Here is a 26440-nt window from a genome sequence, read left to right as displayed (position 1 = left end):
GGCTCACAATTTTGAGATTAATCCTTATCAACATGTACTTATTCATCATGATTAACGAGAGTTCCTTTGCCGAAGAACGCCCTAAGGTAGTGCTGGGTCCTAATACAAACAATCTTTTCCATAACCATCCAATTAACGACACTTGTTGAAGTGGTGCGAACATTCTAGACTAATTCGTTTGTCGAAGTTTTCCTTCAACTGCATCCTGCATCAGAGGTCTAATTCTGTTAACTTCGGTCTATGGACAGTTCTCCTGGTTTCCCGATTGACCTGGCTTATTGTTTTCAACAGGGTGCGAGATCTGTTTATCGACAACAACTGTCTCTGGAACAACTGGTGTATCAGGTTTGTCCTGAGATAAACTGTTCTCAGCTTCACCTGAAGCACTACCCTGACTGAGACTCAGGGCCACTGTTTGTTTCAGAAGGACTAGCATTTGTTTGCTTTGTTCCATCTGACTATCCTTCAGGGAGTCTATTTTGGGTTTCACATGTCCGCCAGTTCTAGTTTTATAATTTTCAGTGGACTTGGCTGGAATGTTGTCAACAGTGGGTTAATTGGGAGGTATTGTGAATGTGTGTGGCCGTTTATAGGCCCCCTGGCACAGCCTTGCTTTACAATGCCAAGGACTTGTCAACAAAAGCCTTAACTACGTTGCGGCGTCCTATTATTAATGAGTCTCCATTCTTATGCAGCTGGTACTCTAACTGCAAACTTTGGAACACCGACAGACACGCGTTCGCCTCTTGAAGTACGAGGCTTCCCTGCCGACCAACTTTCTGAGGTAGTGCTAGGGCATTCGAAAAGTGCAAGTTTAAAGTTTCTTTGTCATCTGATTTACTGGGGGCGATATCGGTTTATATACGACAACGATCGCTGTCCCGGGATAAACGGTTCTCTGCCTCAGCTGTATCTCTGCACATTACAGATGTCTAAATTTAACCCTACTGATAGTTCAGGGAGAGCCATCGATGGAAAGCCTAAGTCAACAAGAGGCAACTTGGTGTTTGAAGTTCGAGTATCGGATAAAACCTATTCACTTGGAATCACTTCTATCTTTGACTGCAACAACATAATTTCTGTTATAGCAACCTAAGAAAATATATTACTGTAGATGAAAATCGCCACATATTCATATGGAAATTCATTTGAGCTAGAGTAGGCCTATTGGCCAAGAAGCATCTTGGGAGTTGCTCATAGTTTAAGCACCTTCTTGTGTATCGACTTTAACCACCTCGTTGTAGTTTCTGGCAATCTCGCCGTGGGCGATTCTAATCCTTCCTACTTTGAAGTAGTAGGGGAGATCGTCGAGTCCCACCACAAGGAGAGTGTCATCCTCCTTCTCCTCCCTATGAAAGATCTCCCATCTGTTCACGTCAAAAGTATGATTTTGGTTGAAAAGACTTCGATCATGAATTTCGTCTTGGGTTTGCTACCCCATGCGAACACCGCCGGTTAAGTCGGACGAGAGATCTAATTTTTCTTGACCAGCATTAGTTTGATATATTCCTAAGAAGTTGAGATGTTGTTGATAACCTCCCCGAGAGCTACAAATTTCACATCAACCTACTGCTGACAATTTAAATTTGTCACTTCCCATTGTATTAGGTTACCAGACTCTACTGAGGTGGATCACCTCAAAACGCAGTCTGTCCGTTTATTGCTTCTTGGCTGAAAGTTGCAGTCTTGTCCGGACGTCACGGCTATCTTAATCTTACCTAAGGTTAGGGAATTCCTTTCAGAATATCCAGTTTTGTTCAGAAGATTCCGCGCTCTAACTCACCTTTTTCATGTCAGAGCCCATTGTGTCGCTCTCTGACCTATCTTCCCAAGGTGATGAAATGTTGCAGATTATCACCCCGAAAGCGGCCTTGCATTGCTTCTTTCTTTGCCATTTTGTCGAAAGTAGATTGCCGTTTTCCACAGTCATTTTCCTGTTCTGAAATGTCCGGGATTTCTCCTGCCCAGGGCTTTTCAAACGATTAAACAGTTGGGCTCACCGTTGTGATATAGCCCCCATAGAATGGTACCGTCAGATTTTCGGTATTTTCAAGGTTATGTTCTATTTTGTTCTTAGAATATGATATCTCTTCTCTGCGTGAAGAAATCAGAAAATTTCTCTACGAAAAATTGGTACATGTGTCCCCGTATCACGGTACTTTGAGTGCTGTAGCTACCTTTTTTCGACCAAAATAGCTCTAATTTGCCATTAATAGTTTCTTGTAGTTAAAAAAAAAACTTATGCACAAAAATTATAGGTCCTAATTTTGGTATAACCCCGATGAATAGTCTTTTAAGGAATTTCTCTAGTAAAGTGGCTGAACTTGACTGTCAGAGTCTTAGTCGCAACCTGTCCCTGATGATCGGTCAAGAATGAGCTGCCCTTGAGAATATCTATCTCCACCTTCCTATGTTTGCGTGTGCTTGTAACAATACTTCCGACCACTGATGTGGAAAGGTTTTCTCACGATCGCTGAACAGACCGCAGGCAGATCACTAATCACCTACGGTGCTTGGGGATTTAGAGCAGTGGCGACCAAAAAGAGGGCATACAAAAATGTGATTGTATTAATAACAATGACAATTTATAACAGTGTGTTAGTAAGCTTGAATGCACGCAAGCTATAGAACAAAAAACAAATTAAAACATTTGCTCTCTCTTCCACGCTCTTTCCTTGCGTTCGCGTCGTTTGTGTGAATTGCCGTAAAAATTCGTAACCAGCGATAACGGTCTGTTCGGCAATAATTTCGACCGGTGCCGACTACGAAAAGAGCAAACAAAAACGTGAATGTATTCAAAATATTGGCAGCTTTTGAGAGTGTGTTCGTAAGTTCGTTCGCACGGAAGTTGCAAAATAAAAACAAATCAAAACGTGTGCTCTCTTTTTTTACACTCTTTCTTTGCGTTCGGGTAGTGTGTGTGTGAATGATTTAGACCATTGGTGATCACTTCCTTACGGTAGCGTAAAAACAAACCACACGTATTCCCTCTTTATTTCTCATTTGCCATTGCTTAGTAATGGGGAGAGTGTCTTACCACTACTAATACACGAACTATTCTGAGCACGCATGCTGCAAAACAAAAACAAATCAAACCATTTGCTCTCTTTTGTGTGCTCTTTCGTTGCGTTCGGGTCTTGTGTGTGTGTGAATTGCCAAAAATCTTCGTAACTTCAACAGTACCAAAGAACGGCATTGATTTAGACCCTACACCGTAACAATGTCTCTGTTTCCTTATTCCATAGTTGTTATACCCTCCACCATAGTATGGAGGGTATATTAAGTTTGTCATTCCGTTTGTAACACATCGAACTAATCATTTGCGACCCTATAAAGTATATATATTCTTGATCAGGATAAAATTCTAAGACGATCTGGCCATGTCCGTCTGTCCGTCTGTCCGTCTGTTGTAATCACTCTAGCGTCCGCAATAATTGAGATAGAGTGCTGAAATTTTGCACCCGAGGGTCTTTTTTCCAGGGCAGGTCAAGTTCGAAGATGGGCTATATCGGTCCACTCTTTGGTATAGCCCCCATATAACGGTACCTCCGGATTTGAGGTATTTTGACGTTATTCGCCACATTTGCAGACCGAATTAGCTATAATTTGGCACTTAGGGTTCCTAGTGATCAACAAATTTATATCCCAAAGGATATGGGCATAGGTCCATGTTTTGGTATAGTCCCCATATAACGGTACCTCCCGATTTTCGGTATTTTGAGAATTTTAGCCAAAATTTTTAACCGAACTATCTGCAATTTGACATTTGAGGTTCTCAGTGGTCATGAAACATCTCCACGAAACATCGTCAACATAGGTCCATGTTTTGGTATAGCCCCCATATATCGGTACCTCCCGATTTTCGGTATTTTGAGAATTTTAGCTACAAGTTTTAACTGAACTAGCTGTAATTTGCAATTTGAGGTTCTCAAAGGTCATGAAACATCTCCACCAAACATCGTCAACATAGGTTCATGTTTTGGAATAGCCCCCATAAAACGGTACCTCCCGATTTTCGGTATTTTAAGAATTTTAGCTAAAAATTTTAACCGATCTAGCTGTAATTTGCAATTTGAGGTTCTCAGTGGTCATGAAACATCTCCAACAAATATAGTCAACATAGGTCCATGTTTTGGTATAGCCCCCATATAACGATACCTCCTAATTGTCGGTATTTTGAGGATTTTAACTACAGTTTTTAACCAAAATAGCTTTAATTGGACATTTGAAGTTCTCAGTGGTCATAAAACATCTCCAATGAAACATCGTAAACATAGGTCCATGTTTTGTTATAGCCCCCATATAACGGTATCTCCCGATTTTCGGTAATTTGAGAATTTTTGCTGCAATTTTTAACCGAACTAGATGTAATGATCGGTATTTTGAGAATTTTAGCTACAATTTTGTCTATTCAAAAATAATCGTCAATATACATATGTCCATGTTTTGGTATATCCACCCATATGACAGATCCGCCGTGAGTCGAACTTCCGCATTATGGCGTGATGAAATTTTTGTTAGAGACCCTGTGGGCCTTCAGAATTAGCGTTATATCTTTGTTCACGGTTGTTTAAGTGCTCTACAAAAACAACAAACAAAGATATAATGCTAATTCATGATGGCTTACAGGGTCTCTTGCAAAAACTTCATCACGCCATAACACGGAAGTTCAACTCACGGCGCATATGTCCTTCGGGGTTTTTATCTCTGCCCCAACATTTGTGTTCCATTGTCGAAAAGCTGTTTCACCTAAAATTGTGAAAGGACCCTAATTATTCCATTTTAATTAAGACTATTTTATGGTGGAGGGTATAAAAAGTTCGGCCCGGCCGAACTTAACGACTTTTTACTTGTTTTTGTTTAGGAGAACAGTTTCATATTAAAATTTTTTCGCGTGAAACTCGAAGGTTTTCAGAGGCAGATGCTCATACTATTCTGTTCCAATGCAAGTCATATCGCAAGTGATTTCCCTAGTTCGGAGCAGAATAATATGGCCATCGAAATGTAGAGTAAATATACCGCTTGGAAATAATTGTAGGAAATTGATCAATTTTCGATCGGGAAATTATTTCTTGACAAAAATCTTCTCTTTCTTTCTGACAGGAAATTCTTTTTTAGGAGAAGCACAGAGAAATTCGTGTACATACAAACAACACAGATTGTGAGAATACTCAAGTCAATGGCTCTACTAACCTCAATAATATTGTTGTGCTATCTCTAGGTTGTTTTACCTTTGCATTGCATTCGTATGAGTTCTGATAGCTAGCTGCTAGCTAGACATATTTGTTGCAATCGGTCTTCTTGTTGTTCTGTTTTTTCTTCTTCCTAACATTATTGATAGTGTTAAGTTGCCACTCTAAATGTGGCTGTTGATATTTTGTTTTTATTTTTCTATTTGTTGTCATTATTTTTGATATTCTTTAAGTTAACATTTGCTTAGATGTTGTTACTTTTTTTGTTATTGTTTCTTTTTTCTTATCAGAAAACCATTGTGCCATAAAATCAAGTTGTCGTATTTTGTATTTTTTACTTACCTTTTCTCTCCCATACGTTAAGAAGAGTAAAAGAGTAATGAGAAGTGAAATGTTCCCAAAGTTTAAAATGTTCAGAGAATATTACATTGATCCGAGGAGTTAAAATTGATCAAATAACTTAGTTAGGGGAGTTGGAGAGAGAGGGAGAGACAGAGAGAAACATTTCCATCACAACTTCCTCATAATATTTATGCTCTGGTTAAGTCTAATGAGAAATAGAAAACTACAAGCAAATGGCATTTTTATCAATATCAAAGCAAATATCTACCTGTAATTGCTAAACAATCAATCAGTTTTGAAATTTGAGTGAAAAATAGGTTATGTACACTTAAAGAAAATTTGAGAAAATTAAATGTTTATTTTTAAAGAATGCTGAATATCTTTAGTTCAATGTCTTAATGGTTCCCTCGGATATCAAAAATCTGTAATAATATAGTGTTCTTATTTTCTTCTTTTTTATGATTTCTCAACTCAGTTTCTTTAGGGGAATCCATCACCACTCATCTTTTAAACACTATATATATACTCCTATCATAATAGTGAAATATCATATTGTGCTAGGAATCACCTCCACACGTGCCTCTGCCAAAATAATCTCTCGTCAATTTATATTATGGAAAAATCATATATTCTACTATATGACATAATAGCATAATTTTCAATTCAGAACTTTTTTTGGTTTAAGCCGCTATGCTAAATTAAGCTTAACAAAAGTAGTAACATTTGTTGCTAGTTTGAGAAGAATTAACATTTGTCTCAAATAGTTACTAAAAGGATATAATTTCCGAAAAAAGTTTTTGTTTTCTGTTCTGTGTTTATTGTTAAGAGAGAAGGTGTGTTTTGCAAAAGTTTTTCTGATGATTACAGAAAGTCACACATACACACGACTGCACGACATTAGTTGTAGAAAAAAAAAATAGAGAAACAAAGATTCCAACATATGTTGTGATTGTCAGTTAACCTTACCCACAATTCTATGAAACTCATCCAGGAAAAACTTTTACAAAAGTGAATGTTTATCTTTACGAAACATATGTTGAAGAAATTATAATTAGTTACTTTGGCAACAACAATCCACATACACGCACACACAAAGGAAACAATGAAAATTGCCAAAATGAAAGGGAAACACTACTGAACAGGAACTTTTCCCAGATGCATAAAAAGTTGTACATATTCACATGGTAAATACAGGTGGTTAGCTTAACCTGGGTTCTGTACCGAAAAGTTCGTTCTTGTGGAAATAATGAGAAGGAGAAAGACGAAAATAAATTTCAGGAATGTTTAAATGAAGTCACAAATATTCTGAAAAATTATTAAAAAAGGAATAACAAGGAAAGAATTTTCAATGGCAGATACGAATATGTTCTGTGGATTTTTTAAGAACATTTTTAAAATAATCGTGGATTTTTAAACAAAATTTTAAAAACAATCGCAGATTTTTTAAAAAATATTTTTACAATAATTGTTGATTTTTAATAATATTTTTACAATAATAGTGGAATTTTTAAATAATATTTTTACAATAATTGTGGATTTTTAAAGAATATGTTTAAGGACTATTTTTACAATAATAGTGGAATTTTTTAATAATATTTTTACAATAATTGGGGAATTTTAATAATATTTTTACAATAACTGAGGACTTTTTAATAACACTGTACAACACAAAAAATAATTACAAAAAATTCGACCAGGTTATGAAAGAGGACCGAAAAAAAGATGACACGTGTATCGGCGTTTTGAAAGTTTACGTCGGGACGTAACCTAAAAAGCCATGGCAAGTTCCGCCCATTTCTACAGGTTTTGAAATATTCGACATCAGATTCCTTAGAATCCTTGCCACGGTGCTCTTGAAACAATTTTAAATGGAAGGTGCTTACACCTCGGAAATTTTTGCGGATTCTGAAACTACAATATTCATAGATGAGAACAATCAAAAAACAAAAAAAATCGCCGGAGCGCTTTTTAAATAAATCGCGATTTAAGTTGACATTTTTAGGGGTTGTTTAGGTTTTCGCGATTTTGCTTAGAAACCGCATATCCTTTCAAAATGGGACTAAAACAAATATTGTAGCTATGAAAATTCTCTACAAGATCGACCTTTATGGTATTTTCGTAGTTTTTACCATTTTTGAGATATAGAAGTTCAACTTGGGACAATGCACTGACAGTATCGCCCCCTTATAAAACAATGTCATGTAGGGTGAGCCTTAACTAACTTTTGATGAAAACCGCTTACACAGGGAAAGTTTTTGTGAATTCTGAATCAGCAGTGTTCATAGATGAGAAAAATCCAAAAACAAGAAAAAATCGCTGTAGGGATTTTTAAATAAATCGCGGTCAAAATTCACATTTTTAGGTGTTTTTTATGTTTTTACGATTTTGCTTGAAAACCGCAAGTCCAATCGAAATGGAGCTAAAGAAAATGTTATAGCTGTCAAAATTCTCTAGAGGATTGACGTTTATCATTTGTTCCCAGCTTGTACCATTTTTGAGATAAGGAAGCTCAGTTTACATTTTTAGTTTTTTTTGTTAGGGTTTCGCGAATTTGCTTGAATACGGTAAGTCGTATCGACATGTGACCTGAGAAAATCTTAAAGCTGTGAATATTCTCTACAAGACTGGATTAAGTGACTTATCCTTAGTTGTAACATTTTTTTAGATATATAAGTTTAAGTTGGGAATTTGCAGTCATGACATTGTTTTATAAGGGGCGATACAGAATTGAATTGAATTTGAATTGTCCCAATTTGAACTTCTGTATCTCAAAAACGGTAAAACCGACGAGAATATCATAAAGGTCAATCTTGTAGAGAATTTTCATATCTAGAACATTCGTTTTAGTCCCATTTTGATAGGAAATGTGGTTTCTAAGCAAAATCGCGAAAGCCTAAACAACCCCTAAAAATGTCAACTTAAATCGCGATTTATTTAAAAAGCGCTCCGGCGATTTTTTTGTTTTTTGATTGTTCTCATCTATAAACATTGTAGTTTCAGAATCCGCAAAAATTTCCGAGGTGTAAGCACCTTCCATTTAAAATTGTTTCAAAAGCACCGTGTTGCATTTTAGGTATAAAGTGTCTTTGGCAATATTACTGACAACAATGCGGGGTATCGTTTTATGAAAAAATTAACCCTCATGCGAGTCACTAAACAGGTCTTTTTGGTCCCTTTCTTCAAAAATGTTTAAAAACTCATTTAAAATGTAAACGTATCAGATCAAAATATTCTACAAAATTATTTGTCATTAAATTTTACTATAAGTGCGCGAATACACCAAAACTCTAAAGCGTACCTAAACGCCAGGAATCTGCCAAAAGTAAAATCACGTTTTAGGGTTAATGTTGTACTTTATCTGAGTTTATTAAGTTTTGTCCCACAAAACTTCATTCTAGAATATTTAAGGAATATTTTTTAAAAATCGTGAACTTTTTAAGGAATCTTTTTCTTTAAAAAATAATGGATTTTTAATGATTTTTTTAAGAATCTTTGATTATTTTCGGATTTTTTTTTTAAATGACTATTTTTTTAAAAAATCGTGGATTTTTACGGAATGTTTTTAAAACAAAAATCATGGATTTTTTAATGAATATATTTTTAAAAAATTGTGGACTTTTTAAAGGATATATTTTTAAAGATAGTGGCTTTTTTAAGGATTTTTTTAATAAATCGTGGATTTTTAAGAAATATTTTTTTAAATCCTGGGTTTTTTAAGTAATATATTTTAAAACAAGTAAAAAAGTATCAGTCAGCTTTGCTGACAGAGATATACCCTCAGCTTGTGTATATTAAAAATTTTTTTTCTCAAAAAACGTATGTGTTTAGTAGGTTTTAAAAATTTTGGATGTATGAACCGACAAAAATGTTGATTAGGATTAAAGATCAAAAGATTTGCGGAGGAGATATTTAAAGGAATGGATCGACATTGACTATTATGGAAGTGGCTCTCCAGCCACAACATATGGTGCCATAAAAGCCCCTATGGCACCCTTTGGGAAGTTTGCTCAAGAAGTATGGACTTGCCCCTGAAAAAGCGTTTACCATCGTAATTGAGGCAGCGAATGCAAGTTGCTTCAACCAAAATCAAAATGATTCGATATCAGGTCTTAAAGTGAACTTATCCAAAATTTTGTGTGGGAGGTACCGGATGGAGTGGACAAATATAGTCCATATTTGAACCTGATCTATATCTGGTAAATATATTAGGATGTGTAAAGTATAGACATATTCGGCCACTCCCTTCAAGAGTTACCGTACGAACAATTTTTCCGAACATTTTTGAACTTTTGTGGTGGAGGTACCTGAAGGAGTGGACCGATATGGCTTATCTTCAAACTTAAACTATGTTTGGACAAAATATTACTAAGGCCAAATTTTTGACCGAATCGACAGATCCGTTCGAGAGTTATCTTGCGCTCCAACCACCTCACACGGTGTCATAGGGTTTTTTTTGCAGCTTTCAGGCTATTTTCTCAGCAAGTATGGACTTGCACCTGATGAAACTTGTACCGTCGTATGGAGGGCAGTGAATACAAGTTGCTAAAACAAAAATCAAAGCGATTCGAGAGATGGCCCTAAACTGAACTTTTCCGAAATTTTGTGTGGGAGGTACCCGAAGGAGTGGACCGATTGAGTCCATATTGAAACCTTATCTAAGTCTGGTATACACTTTACGATGGGCAAAGTATGGACCAAATCGGTTACTCCCTTCAAGAGTTATCGTGCGCACAAATTTTCCGAACATTTTCGAACTTTTGTGGGGGAGGTACCGGAAGGAGTGGACCGATATAACCCATCTTCGAACTTAAACTAAGTTTGGGCAAAATATTACGAAAGCCAAAATTTGAACCGAATTGGTGCATCCGTTCGAGAGTTATCGTGCGCTCCAGCCAGCCAGACAGACAGACAGACAGGCGGACGGACATTGCTCAATGTTTTAAAAAAATCGTAGATTTTGTAACAAATATTTTTTTTTAAATCGTGGATTTTGTAACAAATATTTTTAAATCGTGGATTTTTTAAGGAATATTTTTTTTAAGAATCATGGATTATTTTAGGAATATTTTTTTAAAAACTCGTGGATTTTTTAAGGCAATTTTTTTTTAAAAAAATCAAGGATTTTTTAAGGAATATTTTTTTAAAAATTTTTTGGATTTTTTAAGGAATATTTTTATAAAACATCGTGGATTTTTTAAGGAATATTTTTTTAAATATTAGAGTATTTTTTAAAACTTGAGGATTTTGTAATGTTTTTTTACAGATTTTTCATGGATTTTTTATGGATTTTTTGTAAATTAGAGGTTTTTTATATTTGTGGATTTAAAAAAAAAATCGAGAATATTTAAATTCGTGGATTTTTTACGTAGGATGTTTTAAAGAATATTTTTTTTTTTTAAATTCGTGAATTTTTTAAAGAATGTTTTTTTATATCTTGGATATTTTAAAGATAATATTTTTAAACTCGTGGATTTTTTAAAGAACATTTTTTTTAATTTGTGGATATTTTAAAGAAAATTTTTGTTAAATTCGTGGATTTTTTAAAGATTTTTTTTTTAAAAATCTTGAGTTTTTCAAGGAATATTTTTTTAAATTCGTGGATTTTTTAAACAGAATTTGTTTAAAAATTCGTGGATTTTTTAAACAGAATTTGTTTAAAAATTCGTGGATTTTTTAAACATTGTTTTTTAAAACCGGTGAAGTTTTTAAAGAATATTATTTTAAAAATTCTTGGATTTTTAACGAATATTTTTTTTAATTGTTGATTTTTTCAAGAATTTGCTTTTAAAATCGTGGATTTTTTAAACAAATATTTTTTTTAAATTGTTGATTTTTTCTAGAATTTTTCTTCTAAATTCGTGGACCTTTTAAATTCGTGGATTTTTCAAGCAATATTTTTTAAGAATTCTCAAATTTTTTAATAGTATTTCATTTTAAAAATTTAGCAGATTTTTTAAAGAATCTTTTTGAAATAAATTCATGGAGTTTTTAAAGAATATTATGAGGAATATTTTTTTAATAATTAGTGGATTTTTTAAGAAATATATATATATATATATATATATATATATATTTAAATTTGTGTATAGTTATTGAAGAATATTTAAAAAAACATGGATTTCTTATTTCTTTAATTGTGCATTTTTAGGGAATATTTTCCAATAATTTTAAGAGAACACCCCAAACATATTTTGTTCCTAATAACCTTTGATTTCTCTCTGTTTATTTTCAGATTCATCTTGAAATTTGACATATGTCGCTCTCAAATGTTCCAAACAACTACTAAAAACATCACAACCCTTATCACTGTCACTGCCGCCATAATCATCGTCGTCGTTGTCCTTCTTGTTAACATATCGTAAACATCACAGGTCAGGTGTTTTTCAGTACATTGCGGTTGTGGATGTCTTCTCGACGAAAGAGCTTAAGCACAACAATAAGTCAATGTCGATGACGACATTTTTGACTTCAGAGCTGCTCTTTGCGCTGCTTATGTTTCTGGCACATTTACAGCTAAATCAAGCTCACCATACCAATGATGATGGTGTTTGGTGGCACAAAAGGGCAAGCAATGAAGTGGCCAAACTGCATCAAACCGTCGTACATGAAAGATCCCCAAAGACAGTGTTGGCAGCAACACGTTCCAAACGACAACCTGCTACGCCCAGTCTGGCCTTATCCTCAGTGTCAACTGTGGCTGCAGCGGCTGCAACATCAGTGGCAGCTGCTGCCATGGTAAGCCCATTGTCATCGAACACCTTTGATTTGGACAGTTTTAATCATCAATTAAGTTTGCCCTCAGTGCCACTGCCACCACCGCCACCTTTTCCCAGTAATATTAATGCTGTCTCACCTTTTGCCAGCAGTGGTAGTACATCATTTGCAAGTGTGTCAACGTCCTCCGGCTTGGATACAAAACCACTAAACGCCTTTGCTTTCAAACCCCAAACACATTCATCATCACCCTCATCGACGCTGGCGGCCTACAATTGTGGCGGTGTGCTAAAGGCTCGGCATGGCATCATTCAGACACCAAATTTCCCACACAAATTTACAACGCCCATTGAATGTGTGTGGGTGATTGATGCCTCCGACTTGATATCTCATGCCGGACACAATATATCGATTGTTGTCTACTTGACCCAATTGTATGTATTGGGTGGACTTAAATTCACCGAATACATGTACTATTCGGATGATTATAAAGTACCGGCACATCGTGTCTTTACCCTAACCGAAGACGATGTCACTCAGGTGGCCTGGATTCAATTCAATTCACAATATTTGGAGATAAGATTTCATATGTCGACATTGGATGGTACACATTTGCGTGCCCTCGACCGCCTACTAGACGTTTACGGTTTCAATATGACCTATGAGGTTGAGCCGGTCAAGACATATCAGTGCAATACCCTGCAGTGTCGTTTTCTGGGTCATTGTTATGCCAAAGAGGATTTTAGGTAAGTCAACAAAAAAAGGTGATTAATTTTTTTCGCAGATAAAAAATAAATTTTACGGCTGGGCTTTTTGTTTTGTTTTTTTGCTGTTTCATTTAAATCTAAATGGATGTCGTAGCTCAGGAAAATGGATTTTAAAACAGATGTCCATACAGGGTTTTGGTGTTGTTTTTTTATTTAATTTTAATTTTTGGTATACCAAATTCCCTGGCTCTAGTTTTCGGTGACCTGTCATAGTTGGCTGTAGGCCGTCTGATAAATGAAGTGTTCCGGGCATTTGCCTTCGCTTAGACCAACTTCTTATCATTGTATCCGTTAACAGACCACCCGCGAGACCATCCACCATCATTGATTAGAAGAAGTACAACCTGCTAGACAAGGGTGGTATTAGCATAATTGCGGTCAGGTTGGTGTTTTCTCCTCAATTATTATTGAGGTAGAGTTGATAATATCACAGAAATGATGAGCTCCAAATATTTGTCAAAAATTCTTTAAGAAATCCGCGCCTCATGAGGTCCAAATATATATAAAAATGCTTTAAGAAAACCATGCCCCATGTGGTCCAAATATTTATCAAAAATTCTTTAAGAAAACCACGCCAAATATTTATCAAAAATTCTTTAAAAGCATATTTCAAGACATCGAAATCCAACCATATGCGGACACAACTATGTCCACGTGTATAATCTTTTTTATTTATAAATCCCGCTTTGCCACCACAACAAAAAGTTAGGGTCTATTCTGCAGAACTATTTCAGAACTCTTCAATCAGGTCTCCTTGCGACAATCCGGGTCATATTGTCAATCCATATATTATTCTGATACAAAATATTCTACTTTCAACATGACCTCCATCTCACTCAATGTGAGAGAATGCATTTTCCACACTCCCACACACACACATCTTCTCCTGTTGCACAACTTTAATATTTGTAAAATTTTGTGCAACGAACCTGAAAGTATGCAACAGAATAAAACGGAAGCAAATGTGCTAAAGTTATACAAAATAGGAAGCACGCAACCATAACCACACACACATCAACAAACATAGACTTCCAGGCATTACAATTATTTGATTTTCATGGCGAGTGGATGGATAGATGGTCGTGTGGTGCTGCATCGGTATATTTATATGCCAATAACTGTTTATGTTCCTGTTTTCTCAACATAAATGAAGTTTTTGTTATTGTTTCATTTGTTGAAGGGTAACACCACCTACCTACTGACGTTGTATATGTAACGTGAATATGCAAAAACTTGGGAAAATATTAAAAATGTAACAATGAAAACAGAAAAGGAAAGCAAAGCGTTGTTCGAATATCTGGTGGAAAACCGCAATCAAGTGTAACCACTGCAAAATTTGTTAACGAAATGAAAACAGCAACAAATAAAAGTTGTAAATATTTTTTTTTATGTTTATGTCGATCAAAGTGGATGATAATATGTGTATAGAATCATTTTCAGTAAACATACCGGAGATGGGGATGCTTAAAAAATAGCATGTGACTGCTAGGCAAATTTGTTAGAGTTATCTGGATTTTTAAGTATCAAATTACACTTTCTTATCATACAATTTTTCTTTTAGAAAAAAATATTTTGGCAATATTTCTTCCACAGTTTTACCTGATAAATACCATTCTTGTTCAATCGATTTGTTTTTGGTTTCAATGACTTATTGTTAATAAAATCCTTTCATTTGTCTTATTTTTCGCCTTCAAAGCAAAGCCCATTTTTACAATATCTGGCAATTTATTTTCCATATCTTTTGGGACTCTTTGATTGCCTTCATTCTAATACTCATGTACACGTATTGTTCCTGTTATTTGTTATCAACGTTTGTAAGGAGGCATAATAACAAAAAGGGCGTAAACAAATGTGTGTGACAAGTCACATTATTTCACCTTTTTTTGTTTGCTGTTAAGAACCATTTATAACATATTTGTGCCCAAAAAAGGTAAAAGGCCATGCAAATATTGTTCCAAATATATGAGGAGAAAATTTTATTATTTGCCTATAAAACTCCGCCTTCCTTCCTCTTCTTCCTTTTAGGGGTATATGATAAAGTAATAGGAATAAAATTGTTCTTCTCCCGTATGGGTATTACATTTGTAAAAGTGTCCAAATACACGTTGAATTGGACTGGGATTGCTATTCACTCAATTGTTATGCTGATGTGAATAGTAGGCAAATACCAAAAAAACTCAATAGCTAACCAAACAAAAACAAATTGGAAGGTTAAACAAACAGAACAAGAAAGTAATAAATATACATATAAATATGTATGTACGAGTATGTGAAACATATGCATAGCCTTAATAGTCTTCCTTTATAAATAAAGACAACCTGCCAGAAAAATTATGCGAGCCATATTTGGAAAAAAGTAATTTTTAAGGTTTTTCATATCCAGATGTTTTGAAAACAAAAACTAAGTACAAAGGATCAGGAATGGCATATATTAATGTGAAACTTTCATTCTTTTTTCATTACTTTTATGTGTGACAAACACTTCCACCTGAAATTCAAGAGAGACAGTGATATGAGCTATTGTGAATGGACAATATACAATAATTATTTTAAAGGTTTACAAAAATACACTGCAAAGATCAAAAAACAAAAACGTTGTCTAATTTTTTTCCTTAATAAAAATTAAATTTAAATCAGCCTTTTTGACATGTACAGTGTACATGCGTTTTATATTGTCTTCATCTCTTTTGTTGCTCTTGAGAGGTTTATTTAAATCGGCCATCTTCATCATCACCATCTTCATCTTCAATCAGACACTTCAATCACTGTTTTATTAAAACTCTAGAAATTTTGCCGAACTGGGATTTTGACCGTGATATGCATATAAGGGGAAATAGTTACTATTGGTGGAGAACAAGGGTTTGCCATTAGGAGTAGTGTCCTAAAAGTCAAATCAATCCCATGTGTGGTACAAAGTTACTCGTACTAAAGGATATTTTTTGAGGGCTTATTCAGTTTCTTTTTTTGATTTCATTTTGTGGGACTTATCAAAGAACTCCTAAAGTAAAAGTTGAAAATTTAAAAATTAACTACAAGAAGTAAGAGCGGTGTTAAGTTCGGCCGGAAGAAGACTGAATACCAAATTTCAGCAATTTCGGTAAAACCATATAGCTAACCTTCAAAATACCGAAATTGGATAGGTACCGTTGTATTGGGGCTATATCAAAACGTCGATCTATACCGACAAATTTGTGGAGGAAAGTTTTTAGACTCAAAGAAGACTAAATACCAAATTTCCAAATTTCAGTCATTTCGGTGGATTATTGTGACCACAACTTTCCAAATAACGAAAATCGGGAGGTACAGTTCTATGGGGGCTATATGAAGGCGTGGACCTATACCGACAAATTTCGTATGGAAAGTTTTAAACCCCTAATGAAGACTAAATACAAAATTTCAGCAATTTCTTTGGATTGTCCTGGCCACAACCTTCAAAATACCGAAAATCGGGAGGTACCGTTCTATGTGGGCTATTTGAAGCCGTGGATCTATAGCGACAAATTTAATATGGAAAGGTTTGTACCCCAAACGAAGTTTATATACCAAATTTCAGCCATTTCTTTGGATTATTCTGGCCACAACCTTCAAAATACCGCAAATCGGGTCGTACCGTTCTATGGGGGCTATATGAAGGCGTGGACCTATACCAAAAAACTTCTGGTGGAAAGTTTTATACACCCAACGAAGACTAAATACCAAATTCTAGCCACTTCGTTGTGATAATGAGGCTAAAACCTTCAAAATACCGAAAATCGTTATGTACCATTCTATGGACGATATGTCAAAACGAGGACCGATATATCCTATTTACAATACCAAATATCCCAGGAATAATAGAAACTTCTATACCAAATTACAAAGCTCTGTCTTAAAAATTGCGAACTGTATCTTGATTTCAACAGACGGACGGACGGACAGACGGTCATGGTTATATCGTCTTAGAATTTTACCCTGATCATGAATATATATACTTTATAGGGTCTCCGATGAATATTTCGATGTGTTACAAACCGAATGACAAATTTAATTATACATCCATATTTTGGTGGAGAGTATAAAAATGGTCTTTATGATTTTTAGAAAGGAATCACAATTCATGAGATATCGTCATCTAAGAGTTACCATAGTATGCTGGGTATATTAAATTTGTCTTCCCGTTTGTAACGCATTGAAATAATCATTTGCGACCCTATAAAGAATACATATTCAGGGTAAAGGCCTCGACACATACCACAGACGGGCGGACGGACGGACATGCATAGATCGACTCAGAATTTTGAGGCCTCGACACATAAGTGGCTGGGTGAAGTCATTTCTGGGAAAGGGATAAAGAAATGCAGAACCACATTTGAATTAGGTCGAACTTGGTCTTTTGTCTTTTACCAGAAATGACTTCAGCCAGAACGCCAACCACTTATGTGTCGAGGCCTCAAAATTCTGAGTCGATCTATGCATGTCCGTCCGTCCGCCCGTCTGTGGTAATCACTCTAGCCTCTCGCTTTTCGGTATTTTGAAGAGTTTAGCTACAGTTTTTAACCGAACTATCTGTAATGTGACATTTGAAGTTCTCAGTGTTCACCAAACTTCTCCACCCAAAATTGTCAATATAGGTAAATGTTTTGTTATAGCCTCCATATAACGGTACCTCCCGATTTTTGGTAATTTGAGGATTTAAGCTACAATTTTTAACCGAACTAGCTGCAATTTGACATTTGAGGCTCTCAGCGGCCACGAAACTTTTTCACCAAAAATTGTCAATATACATAGGTAAATATTTTGATATAGCCCCCATATAACGGTACCTTCCGATTTTCGTTATTTTGAGGGTCCTAGGGTCCTACCCGTTATTTGACTTTTGAGATTCCCTGCAGTTATAAAATTTTTCCACCAAAAATTATAAAGATAGGTCGACACATTGATATAGCCCTGTAGGTTTTACCTTTCACCTGGCTGAACACATTTTGATACCCTCAGCTAACGAGGGTATATAAACTTTCATACGGGCAAAATGTGCCTCGTCGAAATAATGGTTTTAGACCCCAAGTATGTTTGGACGAAATGTGTTTCAGACAATTTGGAGTTGATTTAGTCATTTCCGTCCGTCTGTCTGGCTGGCTGGAGCGCATGATAACTCTCGAACGGATTAACCTATTTGGTCCAAAATTTGACTTTCGTAATATTTTGTCCAAACGTAGTTTAAGTTCGAAGTTACATCGGTCCACTCCTTCCGGTACCTCCCCCACTAAAATTCGAAAATGACTCTTGAAGGGAGTAACCGGTTTGGCCCATATTTTGCACATCGTGAAATTCCTACCAGACTTAGATGAGGTTCCAGTGGGTCCACTCCTTCGGTTACCTCCCATACAAAATTTCGGAAAAGTTCAGTTTAGGGACTGCTCTCGAATCGCTTTGATTTTTGTTGTGCCAACTTGTATTCACTGCCCCCCATACGACGGTACGAGTTTCATCAGGGACAAGTCCATACTTTTTGAGAAAATAGCCTGAAAGTTGTAAAAAATGCCTATGACCCCGTGTGTAGTGGTTGGAGCGCAAGATAACTCTCTAACGGATCTGCCGATTCGGTCCAAAATGTGGCCTTCATTATATTTTTTGCCAACTTGGTTTAAGTTCGAAGATAAGCCATATCGGTCCACTCCTGCAACTACCTCCCTCACAAGAGTTCAAAAATGTTCGGAAAAATTGTGCGCACGATAACTCTTGAAAGTAGTGCCCGACTTGGTCCATACTTTACACATCCTAATATATCTACCAGGTATAGATCAGGTTTGAATATTGACTATATATGTCCACTCCTTCGGATACCTCCCACACAACATTTCAGATAAGTTCACTCTAAGACCTGCTCTCGAATCACTTTCATGGTGCTCTTGAAGCAAATGTAAATGGAAGGTGCTTGTACCTGGGAAGTTTTTGCAGATTCTGAAACTACAATGTTCATAGATGAGAAAAATACTAAAAACAAAAAAATCGCCGGAGCGCTTTTTAAATAAACCGCGATACAAGTTGACATTTTTAGGTATTGTTTAGGGCTTTGCGATTTTGCTTGGAAACCGCAAGTCCTATCAAAATAGCTATGCAAATTTTATCTTTATGGTATTCCCGTCGGTTTTACCGTTTTTGAGATATAGAAGTTCAAATTGGGACAATTCAAATCGCCCCCTTATAAAACAATTTTATGACTGCAAATTCCCAACTTAAACTTATATATCTAAAAAATGGTACAACCTAGGAAAAGTTACATAAGCCAGTCTTGTAGAGAATTTCCACAGCTTTTAGATTTTCTCAGGTCCCATATCGATAAGGCTTGTCGCATTCAAGCAAAATCACGAAACTCTAACAAAAAACCTAAATATGTAACCTGAGCTTCTTTATCTTAAAAATGATATAACCTGGGAACAAATCATAAAGGTCAATTTTGCAGAGAATTTTGATAGCTACAACATTTTTGTTACTCCCATTCTGATAGGACTTGCGGTTTCCAATTAAAATCGTGAAAACATAAACAACCCCTAAAAATGTCAACTTGAATCGCGATTTATTTAAAAAGCGCTCTGGTGATTTTTTTTTTTTTGTTTTTTTTATTTTTCTCATCTATGAACATTGTAGTTTCAGAATCTGCAAAAACTTCCCAGGTGCAAGCACCTACCATTTAAATTTGTAGCACCATGCTTTGATTTTTGTTGACGCAACTTGCATTCACCGACCGCCTTTACGATGGTACAAGTTTTTTTTCAGGGGCAAGTAAATACTTCCTCAGTAAATAGCCCGAAAGTTGTAAAAATCCCAGTGCCACCACGTGTAGTGGCTGGAGCACTATATATCACTCGAACTGGTCAACCGATTTGGTCCGAAATTTACCTTCATCATATTTTGCCCAAACTTAGTTTCAGCTCGAAAATGGGCATAACCCGTCCACAACTTCCAGAACTTCCCCCCCAAAATTTAAAAAAAATCACTAAAATGGTATGCACGATACACATTCTTGAAAGGGGTAACCAATTCGGTTCAAACTTTGGATCTTCTAATATTTTGTCCAAATTTAGTTTAATTTCTAAAATGGCAAATGTAGGTCCTCTCCTTAAGGTACCTCCCCTGCAAAAGTTCAACATTTTTGTTTAAGTGCAGTTTACCGTCTGTTCGAAGATCCTTTGAAAATGTATACCGATGCTATTCGTTGTTGTACCTGTTTACGATATTCTGTTTTCCGTGGAGAACTGCATGCTTCACGGCTTACTGGTCCAAGTGTTATACGATGACCCATGAAATGACTAGTGGGCGCGATATCAATCGAAAAGATATGACTTCCAAAATAATCCAGCAAAAATCCTCATTACAAACCTCCTTTCCCACCCATTATTTTAACAAGGGCATAATCTAAGGGCTAAATATCTGGTTATTTTGTAAACACTGAAATAAGTAGATATTGAGTAGATTCTGACTACTTATTTCAGTGGTTATAAAATAACCAGATATTTCGCACGGCATGCCTTTGTTAAAATAATGGGTGAAAAAGGAGGTTTGTAATGAGGATTATTGCTGGGAATATCCAACTTTCATAATGGACTATGTCGGCCCATTCCGTACAGTACCTCCTCCGCAACACTTTTGAACTTTAATCCTAATCCACATTTTTGTCTGTAAGTTCAAATGTTCAAAGGAACCACAAAATTCTTAAAAGACCCTAAATACATTCGATCTGTCCGTAGATGAAAGTTTCAATTCACATAGACTGAGGGTATATCTCTGTCGGAAAAGTCAACTGATACTTTTTTTACTTGTTTAGATTAAATTAGATAGTTTAGGCAATTGGGGTATCCATGGTCGAACAATTTGTTCATCTAAAATTGTGAAAGGAAACTAATTCTTCAATTTTAATAAAGACTATTTTACGGTGTAGGGTATAAAAAATTCGGCCCGGTCGAACTTAATGACTTTTTACTGGTTGAATCTTGACTTTCGGGTAACCGGATCCGCCCCCATGGAAATTATTAAAATTGCTGCAAAAATCAAATACTACAGTGATCACTACTGCTGGTTCATTTTTAAATAATGAGGGTTAGGCCTTTTGCGTTTTATTAAATTTATAGTATGGAGGTACGTCTTTTGGAATTTCTTGAGTGGGATCGCTATTTTTAAACGTTGTAGCTTGAAATTTAGTCAGAGCGTGTGTTTTAGCTTTATGTATCAGATTCATTCAAAAAAACGAATTTTAATTTTTTTGAGATACTTCTTCGGGCATTTATGGTGACGATATTTTGGTATAGCCTCCATATAACGGTACCTCTCGATTTTACGTATTTTTAAGATTTTTGCTGCATTTTTGAAGGAACTACCTGTCATATGACATTTGATGTTCCCAGTGGTCACAAAACTTCTCCAGCAAGAATTGTGAACATAGGTACATATTTTCGTATTGCCCCAATATAAACGGTACCGGCCCATTTAAGATATTTTGACGTTCTTAGGGACATTTTCGGACCGAATGAGCTATAATTTGACATTTAGGGTTCCCAGTGATACAGAAACTTCCCCAACTAAAATGATGGTCCATGTTTTGGTATACCCCGCATATAAAGGTACTGCCTGATTTCAAGGCATTCTCAAATTGTGGGTATTAGTACTTTCGTTACAGAAAAAATAATTATTCCATATAAGTTCAGAATATTTTATGTCGAAGCGTACAAAAAGTTTGGCATGGCTGATCTTAACGATTTTTAACATGTTCTCTTTTTCGCAGCTTTTCCGAAATATTCTTCAGTAATTTGTAAAATTTCTAAGAAAGTATGGAAATCCTTCCTACTAATTTCCTAAGTTCTATTATTACTCAGTATTATATTTTAACATTAGCCCCTCGAATTCCATGGAACTAAGTTAAAATGTTCAATTAAAGTTATTCCTGTGTGCGCCGAGGCGTAAAATACATTTTGATTGAATTAATGTGACTGGCCAAGCATGACGAAGTACAACTTCTCATCAGCCGCAGCATTTCATCACCACTTCACCACTTTGGTTGGGTAGATGGATGAATGGCTGGCTGGCTAGCTGATGGCTTGCGTTACAAGACACATTGGCTTTGTGGCCTTGTACTGTGATGGCAAAGGCAAAGTAAATTTAATATTTAATAACTTTTCTACTTAAGTTTAACATGGAGGGAGGGGAGTGGTGGCTACTACTAAAAACGGAATTCATTAAATGATCAAAGTAAACAAGAAGAAACAAGGCATGCAATCGCTTAAGACGGAATTCTCTATCCTCAACGTTTAGTCTGGTCAAATCAATAAAATGCCTTTGGCCTTAACAAACTAGGCATGTCCAGAAGAAAATGCCATTTAAAAGCAAATCTGCAAAAGAAGTTTGACATGGGACACCATGGCCATAACCACTACTACCATCAGTGAAAATAGATTTTTGTTCTTAGTTGATTTTTGCAATGCCACATGAACTTCAAACAGAACAGAAAAAGGAAAAAAAACATGACTTTCAAGATGTTTGAGAGCGTGTGTCCGAGTGTGTGTGTGAGTACAAAGAAGAAAATGAAAACAACTCACTCGGGCGAAAAGTAATAAATTGCCAAAGTTGATGCCTATAAATACAAATCCATTAGATTCACTTTTTGTGTTTTTAACGCCTTCGACTCTTTAAGATTTTCTGAGCGTACGTAATGTAGATGGAAGGGGAACATGGGGGGTGCTAAAATTTTTTTATGTGTCCTTGGTGATTTACGCTTGAGGTTAGTTAAGAAATCTGTTTTGTTTTTTTTTTTTCGTTTCGAAATAAATGATTTTAGCCAAACTTGACCACTTTTGTTTTATTTTCAATGTTTTTTCCATTTTCTTCTACACACCCCATCCACAAATTTTGTCACGAAGTCTCATTGAAACAAGGGTGAAGTTTATGGTTGTTTTCCGTGTTTCTGATACTTTTTATTTTAGATCTTGTTTTTTTCTTGTTTAGCTTTGCCACTTGCTTTAATTCAATCTCGTTGAGAGGCAATGTTTTATGACTTGTAGACGAATGCAGGAAGGATGTTGCGTGCATATGTTGCCCTTTGCGTTAATGGTCTTTTCGTTTGAGATTTTATGGCAGTGTTCATAAAAAACTGATTATTAATTGCAATAAAATACCCGTCTTTTTAGAGGGTATATTTGTGTTTGGTAGTAAATGGTCAATGGAGATTATCAGGAAGCATTCTGTATGCAGAGTTATGTATAAAATCATGTGAAAACAATACAGTCTCAAGGGTAAATGTAATAGTTGTAATGCGAGTTCTTTTAATATATAGCAGCTTATCCACTTCACTAATCATAATTGAAAAAGATGTATCCAATTACACTGGCCAACAAAATTAATGTCAAATGGGGCGTAACATCCAAAATTGGGCGAGGATCTTCATATTTCCATAATAAATTCTGGAGCTGCGTTCACAAATTTTTCTTAATTTACGCTAGCAATTGCTTCAATCTGTTGGTACCTTTCTATGGGGGTATACCAAAACATGGACGATTTTTGGTGGAGAAATTTCGGGACCTCTGAGAATTTCAAATGTCAAATTACAGCTAGTTGGGTTAAAACTTGTTGCAAAAATCCTCAAAATGCCCAAAAACTGCGAAGTACCGTTTTATAAGGGCTATGCCAAAACATGGAAATATGTTGATGATTTTTGGTGGAGAAGTTTCGTGAGCGCTTAAAACATCAAGTGTCAAATTACAGCTTGTTCGGTTAAAACTTGTAGGTAAAATCCTCAAATTACCGAAAATCGGGGGTTACCATTATATAGGGGCTATACCAAAACATGCACCTATATTAACGATTTTTGGCGGAGAAGTTTCGCGACCACGGAGAATTTCAAATGTCAAATTACTGCTGGTTCGGTCAAAATCCTCAAAATACTGAAAAATACCCTTATATGGGGGCTATACCAAAACATGGACCTATGTTGATGATTTTTGGTGGAGAAGTTTCGTGAGCGCTTAAAGCCACAAGTGTTAAATTGCAGCTTGTTCGGTTAAAACTTGTAGGTAAAATCCTCAAATTAGCGAAAATCGGGGGTACAGTTATATGGGGGCTATAACAAAACATGGGCCTATGTTAACGATTTTTGGCGGAGAAGTTTTGCTACCACTGAGAAGAACCTCAAATGTCAAAATAACTGCTAGTTCGGTCAAAAAAAAAAAAAAAAAAAAATTCCAAAAATAAATTAAATCGGGAGGTGCCTATCATGGCAATTTTTTGTGGAGAAGTTTTTTGGTCATTGAGAAACTCGTACTTCAAATTTCAGCTAATTCGCTCAGAAAATGTAGCGTTATATCTCAATTATTGCGGACACTACTGTGATTACAACAGACGGACATGGCTAGATGGTCTTAGATTTTTATCCTGATCAAGAATATATACTTTATATATCGCAAGAATATATACTTTATATGGTCGCAAATGATGTTTAAAATGATGTTTAAAAACAACTCCATACTATGGTGGAGGGTGCAAAAAGCAACTGGTGTTTACCCCTTAATGCCTTGATTCGTATTCCACATGAAATACATGTGACTTATTAATTTCAGTTCTGAATGCAAGGGCAGTTTACATGGATTGTGAATATTTCTCTCTCAAACAAAGGAAGGAATTGCGAAATCGCAGAATCACATGGTAGTGGAAGTCGCAATACCAAAGGAGCAAAACCCCTCACCCTTGACCATCCTCATGTTCCATCCTAATACTTAAAGAGCGTAATATCTTGTCAGACCCAAGTGTTCTTAAATTGCTAAAGACTCTCATCGTTGAGCTAGAAAAAAAAATTTTGAAGGGAAAATTGTGAGCTTTATGAAGATCTATTACATCCCAAAAGTTGGCATTTGTGTCAAAGATATGATTGCGGATGCACGCTGTTTTGTGTTTTTAGGGTATTGGGAAAAATATTCATGGTAGTTATATTTTGTGACATCTTGTTTACGTTTTTATACCCTCAGCATTTATGCCAACGAGGGTATATACACTTTCATACGGGCAAAATGTGCCTCATCGAAATAATGGTTTTAGACCCCAAGTATGTTTGGACGAAATGTGTTTCAGACAATTTGGAGTCGATTGAGCAATGTCCGTCTGTCTGTCTGGCTGGAGCGCACGGTCGGTCCAAAATTTGGCTTTCGCAATATTTCGTCCAAACTTAGTATAAGTTTGAAGATGGTTTATATCAGTCCACTTCTTCCGGTACCTCCCCCATAAAAGTTTGAAAATGTTCGGAAAATTTGTGCGCCCGATTACTCTTGAAGAGAGTAACCGATTTGGTCCATACTTTGCACATCGTGAAATTTCTACTAGACTTAGATGAGGTTCCAATATGGACTCAATCGGTTCACTCCTTCGGGTACCTCCCACACAAAATTTTGGAGAAGTTCAGTTTAGGACCTGTTCTTGAAGCGTTTCGTTTATTGTTGAAGCGCCTTGTATCTACTTCCCCCCATACGACGGTACAAGTTTCATCAGGGGCAGTTCCATACTTCCTGAGAAAATGGCCTAAAAGTTACAAAAAACCCCTGTGACGCCGTGTGTAGTTGTTGAAGCTCAATATAATTATCAAAAGGATCTGCCGATTCCGTCCATAATTTGGCCTTCGTAATATTTTGTGAAAATATAGTTTAAGTTCAAAGATAAGCCATATCGGTCCACTCCTTCAGGTACCTCCCACATAAAAGTTCAAAAATATTCGAAAAAATTGTGCGCACTATAACTCTTGAAGTATGTGACCGATTTGGTCCATCATTTACACATCATAATATCTCTACCAGGTATAGATCATGTCCAAATATGGACTGTATTTGTCCACTCCGTCGGGTACCTCCCACACAAAATTTCGGATAAATTCACTTTAATACCTGCTCTCGAATCACTTTGATTTTTGTGGAAGCAACTTGCCTGCGCTGTCTCCATTACGGCGGTAAAATCTTTATCAGGGGCAAGTCCATACTTCTTGAGAAAACAGTAAGAAAAGTGTAAAAAAATCCCTATGGCACCATATGTAGTAGCTGGAGCCAGGGTTTCGGAGTCGAGGTAATTTTGGCTCGACTCCGACTCCGACTCCAGACCATTTTTTTTCACGACTCCGGCTCCGACTCCGGCTCCGACTCCGGCTCCGACTCCGACTACGGGTCGACTCCGAGAGTGAATTGCTGTAACACTAAAATTAAGAAAATGTGCACAAATGTTTAACTTTTTACTATATGTTGGTATATATATGCTAATCAGTTGGTTTTTCCTTACATATTCTTTAGAAAGGGCATTCATTTGAAAATAATACCCAACTAAGGAACATAAATATGAAGTAAAATTCATATTGAAAAAAGTAAGACAGTTTTTGCAGTTTTGCGGTTTTTTTGCACGAGTATATTCTGGACGGAATATTGAAAT

The 26440-nt window shown here is 35.9% G+C and overlaps 1 protein-coding gene across 1 annotated transcript in view; it reads left to right on the top strand.

Annotated features, from left to right (window-relative positions):
* LOC141394063 (uncharacterized) overlaps window positions 1-26440 on the top strand; it is a 917654-nt gene that overhangs the window by 276207 nt on the left and 615007 nt on the right. Inside the window, exon 4 of the mRNA XM_073967887.1 lies at window positions 11767-12994. Coding sequence (XP_073823988.1) covers window positions 11979-12994 — 1016 coding nt within the window. The 5' untranslated portion in view covers window positions 11767-11978. The remainder of the gene's footprint in view (window positions 1-11766; window positions 12995-26440) is intronic.

Source organism: Musca autumnalis, unplaced genomic scaffold (assembly GCF_047663935.1).
Source record: "Musca autumnalis isolate F117 unplaced genomic scaffold, ASM4766393v1 scaffold_2, whole genome shotgun sequence".
Classification (NCBI taxonomy): Eukaryota; Metazoa; Arthropoda; class Insecta; order Diptera; family Muscidae; genus Musca; species Musca autumnalis.
The sequence above is the reverse complement of the archived record's forward strand: the minus strand, read 5'-3'. Positions and strand labels throughout refer to the sequence as shown.